Source organism: Sinocyclocheilus rhinocerous, unplaced genomic scaffold (assembly GCF_001515625.1).
Source record: "Sinocyclocheilus rhinocerous isolate Xijiao unplaced genomic scaffold, SAMN03320098_v1.1 scaffold161, whole genome shotgun sequence".
NCBI classification, from domain to species: domain Eukaryota; kingdom Metazoa; phylum Chordata; class Actinopteri; order Cypriniformes; family Cyprinidae; genus Sinocyclocheilus; species Sinocyclocheilus rhinocerous.
The window spans coordinates 1,368,663-1,375,168 of record NW_015627226.1 but is presented as its reverse complement, the minus strand read 5'-3'; the positions used below and the strand labels follow the sequence as shown (position 1 = coordinate 1,375,168).

The 6,506-nt window shown below is 37.2% G+C and overlaps 2 protein-coding genes across 2 annotated transcripts in view; one reads left to right on the top strand and one right to left on the bottom strand.

Moving 5' to 3' along the window:
* Positions 1-756: 756 nt before the first annotated feature.
* LOC107722292 (carbohydrate sulfotransferase 2-like) lies at positions 757-3,179 on the bottom strand. The gene has a single exon (XM_016530590.1). The coding sequence runs from the start codon at positions 2,640-2,642 to the stop codon at positions 1,248-1,250; it is 1,395 nt and encodes a 464-aa protein (XP_016386076.1). The 5' UTR covers positions 2,643-3,179; the 3' UTR covers positions 757-1,247.
* A 1,197-nt stretch (positions 3,180-4,376) lies between these two features.
* The window catches only part of LOC107722705 (plastin-1-like), a 22,544-nt gene continuing 20,414 nt past the window's right edge, over positions 4,377-6,506 (top strand). The window contains exon 1 of the mRNA XM_016531181.1: positions 4,377-4,449. Coding sequence (XP_016386667.1) covers positions 4,380-4,449 — 70 coding nt within the window. The 5' untranslated portion in view covers positions 4,377-4,379. The remainder of the gene's footprint in view (positions 4,450-6,506) is intronic.

Below are 6,506 nucleotides of genomic sequence, written 5' to 3'. Positions count from 1 at the left end.
CTATTAAAGAGTGTAGAAAAATCTTAGAAATATTAGGTCAAGCTCAAGCACCAAAAATTTTAATATATCTTACATAACAGGATGGAAATAAAGAGCTAAAGTTAGACATTGCTCAGAGTGAGCTTACATGAGGGTGTCAACTTTAAGTTAACCATTTTTTTAAAGTGTTGATATTATCATGACTATTTCTGTCGTTTTAATCACAAAAGAGTACACTGCTAATAGTGATACTGTTGTTTTCTTGCCAAAAATAATTTCACTTCCTGAAGGATGATGTCATTAAGGAACTGGCTTTGGATAATTAAAGTGATATTACAAAAGAAAACAGGATGGAAAGTGATGTTAGAGATGTAATAATAAAACAGATAGATAGATAGATAGATAGATAGATAGATATCTGGAATAGTTCACCCAAAAATTATAGTTCTATCATTTCATCACCCTCATGTTGGAACACAAAAACAGATATTTTAAACAATGTTTCAGCTGTTTTTGTCTGTACAGTGAAAGTAATTGTAATTCAACACTGTATAGATAAAAATAACACATTCTTAAAATATATCTTCTTTTATGTTGCTCAGAAGAAATAATACATAAATGTTTGGAACAAGATGATGGTGAATAAATAATGACAATTATAATTTTTTGGTTAAGCTATGTTAAAAGTAGTAAATTATTTTAAATTCCCCCACTTAATTGTGATATTGGGATAAAACAAAAACTAACATGATTTCCATCTTTAAAAATTGTGTTTAATATTTTATCCCTTGAATTAAGACATGATGTGGACACAAAATGTACTGCATAACAAGAATAACCCGTTTATGGATATGTTAACCCAGAGACAGAGTCTACAGGAACTAGAGCGCATCTCAGCTGATTTAAATTAGACACACAGGACAGTGAGACTCTTGCTATTTAGATAGATGCCCCTTTAGTTTGTAAAGTCCTGAAATCAATGAATGCTACATCTAAATGTTTTGATTAAATAAATATCTTGGCGTAGATTTAATGATCAATGACACATCATACACAAAGTATTTTTTCTCTCTTATTTGGTCGGACGTGTGGTGATGCACAGACAATATTCTGGTCCCAACATACAATAAGTGGCTGTGCACAGTATGATGCAAACGGATACATTCCACTGAGCCATTAAGCATTGAACATAAATAACAGTTTGTACAGAATGAGTTTCAGGCTGTTATCAGCACAAATGCAAAACATCAAATGTCTTTGGCGGTGGTTCATATTTTGGGCACTGTCAATAATGGTCTGCTTAAATCCTTAGCCTCCCCGGCCGTGCGGACGCGCAGGTATCCCAGCAGAGACATCGCATGCTGACAATACTCCTCCACCTGTCTGATCTGCTGGTAGTTCAACACAGTTCTCCAGGCACTGGCTGCTTGCGTGGCGTTCCTGGAGGACACAATGAACGGTTTGCTGGAGGCATTCGGTCCTGTTGTCATATTCATAGCAAAGATTTCAATGTCGTGATTGGCTGAAAGATTAACAAAGCCATAAACATTCCGAACAGTTTTAATGGGGTTCTCCACCAGGTCCTCGTAACGTACCGTCATGTATTTGCCTTTGAACCATTTGGGAGGGTGAAAAGCAGTTTTCAGAGTTCTAGACATCTGTTCGCAGATTACCTCCATGGCTCCAATGGAGTGGTAATCTGAACCGTCTTTTTTGTTCATTTTGTGGTTGGGGTCCACAAATGGCACACGACGAAGTTTGGGGTCTCTGCTGCGTACAACTTGCAAATTCTCCCGTATGAGTCCGTGCCGGGATTTAATCCTGGAGTTGGCCACCGCCCTGGGGTCTCGTACCAAATGGATTACTTTCAGATTCAAAGAAGGGTCCTCCATCAGGGGGGCCAGAATGTTGACATCCAAAATGCGAACTCCCTTGATCACGATTGTGTTGTACTTTAAACACTCCTCCTCCAGCATCTGAAGACTCTGTGGAGGGCACTTTCTACAAACCTTTTCGTCCACCATTCCAACCACATCCTTCCTGTAGGACGTACAGAAGGGGTAGGAACAGATGACCTTATTGATGGCGGCCCCAAACAGTCCGAGAGAGGTTATGTTCTTCCCCCCAGGACTGTTGTACAGCTGAAAAATTGAGAAATCGCACCTGTAAAGAGAGCTCAGCATGTCCCTGGCCGCTCCTTGGAGGGACACGGCGTCCCCCGGGTACAGCTTCTGCCAAATATGCCACATGGGCTCATACAAGAAAAACACATTGGGGTTTTGGTTGAAGAGCTCCCCAAAAAAAGACGAGCCGGACCTCCAAGTGGTCAACACATACACCAGCTGCCTTTTCTTGACCTGCGGGGCTTTGTAAAGGTAACGGATGTCTGATCTGCTTTGGAAGTTCACTCCCTGCATTGGCTGGTTGCATTGCTGTGACTCTTTGGTCCATTTGTAATTAGCCAGGTTCAGCATGGTCAAAGCCACCAGCAGAAAATAGGCCAGAAACATGATGATCTTCTTCCGCCGTAGCACTTTCATCACAATTCCAGGGTTGGCTATTATTTTGGTGTGGCTTCTCGTGCAAGACTTGTGTTTCCTTCCAAAGCCAGCATTCTTCTCCCATGGTGGTGTGAATTTTAGAGGGTAGGGTTTGTTTTTCATTTATGACACAGGAGAGCCAGTGATGTCCCAAATAGAGCTGCAGTGTATCACATGCAGCGATGATGGCACAGAAGAAAGCGTGACATCTGCCCAAGTCCATGTAATCGATTATCGATTAGGCGATGCGTGAGAAAAGAGGGGATGCCCGACGCTCCAAAATACAAGATGAAACGAAAACAAACCACACCGCAATGCGCAGGCTTTCATTTGGATACCAGACAACGGATGCCGAGCCAAGCAAAGCTAATCTAAGCACATCTCGTTTTGCTTACCATTGAAAAGCGGCGGTGGGGGGGGGGTTCATCCCCATAACATTTTGCGTCCCAGGCACGGGCGGGGGTAAAATGTCGATATACTTTGCGCGCGAGATCATTTGAGCTCAAAAGAAAGGAAAACCCGTAGTCAGAAAGTTCCTTTAAAAAACATGGAATCAAAAGAAAAGGCATCTCCCGTCAAAGTGGTCCCCAACATTTGCTCTGTTGTCCGGGCGTACGCTATAATAAATTAGTACTGCACGAATTACATGGTAGAAAAGAAACAAAAGTTCCACCTCCTCTAAACGCTGATTGGTGGAGCGAAGAGCGTCTTGGCTTTTTCTAATGACGCTATTGGTTCGTGTCTACGTCCGTCAAATCCCACTGGTCACACACAGACAGCTAAACCTATAGCAATATGATGCACTATACATCATGAAGTTAAACATTTGGGGATTTCAGCCACTTTATGCACGATTTATTATAATCTTGGATTATGTCTAAAAAAAACAAAACAAGTGTAACTATTTATAAAATAGTTTTATACTATATATTTTTATGCATATTTTAATACTCTTATAATGTATAGATGCTATGTGTTTAGGGCTGTTTAAATATCTGCCAAGGAAAACGCATAGTTTTTACGATATTGTTATTATATGTTTATTAGATATTATTTCAAATATGAAGTATTATAATATATATGCTATTCATATATAAATCTAATTACACAGTGCTACCTAATGTTTTCAATGAAAGTTTTAGACTTGTATTATTATTATTATTATTATTATTATTAAAATGATATCTGTGCTGGTCTTGTTGATGGTTTCCTGGGTTTCTAAAGGTTGAAAACCGAGTATTAAAACACAGAATCTTTAGGATTAAAATAATCTGAAACAGAATTGTGTTACATAACTCAAGAACAGTGACACAGTGATAGTTAATTCAAGACAAAAACACAACCACAACTACAATTCTTTGTAGTTAGTGCCACCTGCTGTTGTGTTTCTCTCACTGTTCCCTCCACTTTTAGCCTACTAAATGCAAACTCCCACACATTAAGGAATAAATCAGATTATTAAAATAAGGTTGGTATAGAAAAGGTGCTATTATTCTCTCTATCGCTCTCTCACATATGTGTTTGTGAAGGGAGATTAGGATAATACAGTAGACAGGCCATTGCAGCAGCGCATTAGGCTGGAGTCCTGCCATATTGTGAAGCAAGTCATTGCTTCAACCCACTCAAAATAAATAAATAAATAATGAAATTTTAAAAAGTGCCATTGTGTGGAAATATTGTTGAACCGAAGGGTTGAACACTAGGTAATGCAGGCTTGTTTCCCTCTCTTTATTTTACTGTTAACATGTCTCTCATGGTCCTGTCCTCACCAGTAGTTGTTCATTCATTCGGCATGATCAGTGTGTGATCTTTATGCAATTTCCAGATCTCAGTTATCTAGACCTTCAGTAGAAGAAAGCCATGGCTCTAATCACAAGAGGACTCCACAGGCAATTTTTCTGGACCAAGAGACCAAATAGCACAATTACAGGTGAGATCATTGCTGTTTTATTGACTGATGTATTATGTAATTAAAAATGTTTTCCCTCATTGCTGCATTTACTGAACCCTGTGTGGCTAAAGGTCATTTTCAAATCCTTTCCATACGTGTATCACAGCATATTAGAGTTATACTGTGATCTGATATGATGCTGCTAACTGTCAAGGAAAATGATCTGTCATACAGGCCTGTTTGTTGATGTAGCCCCAGCTGGTAATAATGGCGATACTGTCTTGTTTTATTTTCTTGAAGTTACATGCCATGTTACAAAACAGTGTCATCTTAATAAAACAACTGTTTAACACAATCATAAAAACTAGTTATTAGTAGTAGTAGTAGCAGCAGCAGCAGCAGCAGCAGTAGTAGTATTTATGTACATATATTATTTTTATATAAAGTACTATACGATTATTTCATTGCTGCATTTACTGAACCCTGTGTGGCTAAAGGTCATTTTCAAATCCTTTCCATACGTGTATCACAGCATATTAGAGTTATACTGTGATCTGATATGATGCTGCTAACTGTCAAGGAAAATGATCTGTCATACAGGCCTGTTTGTTGATGTGTGTGTGTGTGTGTGTGTGTGTGTGTGTGTGTGTGTGTGTGTGTGTGCGTGTGCGTGTGTGTGTGTGTGTGTACTTGGATGGCATTACGGGAGTACGGGTTACCATACTTGGCTACATGTGAAGTCACTTTCACTGATGTACAGTATGAAATTACAATGATTTTTGCCAATTTTTGATGTTTTACTGTCATACACTTCTAACTCTATTATAGGTTTGGTAATGTTTTGTTGAAACTCATAAATATTGAATTGCAAATGCTTAGCTTCATTACTGTATACAATGTATTTATTTATTAATTGTATTATTATTATTATTATTATTATTATTTTTGGTTAAATATACCATTTAAATAAGAAATTTGTTCCACAATGATTATTACCAGATATGGCATTAGGCAGAGGGCCAAAACATTTTGTTGTTATTTTATTATTATTTAATTTGATTATATATTTTATTCATATAACTATAGCAGCAGATATGTATTTGCAAAACAAAACAGCTCTATTAAATGCAAATAGAAAATAGGAAATAAATCTAGTTTAAGCTGTGGTTGTAACACTCTTGTTTTAGGTATTTGTTTCTATTGGACTCTTAGTGCACTCTCTCATGTTTGTTGGTATCAATAGAGGCTTTATTGGCTCCAAGGGATCATATAGGTAACCTCCATAACATGCGTAACCTCACTGTCCACTGATTTAGGATTTTATTAAACTAGAGGAATTATGGGTGACATACTTAACCTGCGTTCTGCTGCAAGGGTCTTGGAAAGGTGGTAACTGATCCTCTTCTCAGAGCAATCAATAATGCAGGTGGCAACCGAAAGGCTGATGAGTCTCTTAAAGGAGGGAGCGCAGTATTGGGTATCAGTGAAATATTCTTGGGCCCTGAAACTGCTGCTTTTCTGGCCATTTGCTCATCCAAAATATTTTTTAAAAAGATCCTTTTTTAACTAAGAAGAGTAGAATCTGCATTACTTCTTTATTATGGATTGTTCTAATCTGTTTTAGTGCCTGGCAAATGTTGCCTGGATTCCTTTAAAAAACAGGAAGTGAGAAGCTTTGTAAGTGGTAAGTTATATAATGAGTGTTTCTTTAAGAGTTTGTTTCACTGACTCAGCTATAAGTGTATTACCATCAATAATGGTTTTTTTATTCTCCTGGAAAGATTCTTTTTTTTTTTCTAAAATCACATTAGAATTTCACCCTATTTTCTTTGCTAATGTGTATGATTTATCATACTGTTTACATAATCTATGTTTACTTATGAAGTCATTAACTGCATAATAATGTTACACTAAAGAATGTTTTTATTCTAAAGATATTAACATATTTTTATGATGTTTTTTTCAAGATCAATGTGGTCAAAGTCCAATGAATTTATTATCGTAGATTATGACTTTGACACCACTTTGATTTCACTTTTAAATGTATGACAACTATTTTTTAATTTTATTTAATTTTATTTAATTTTATTTAATTT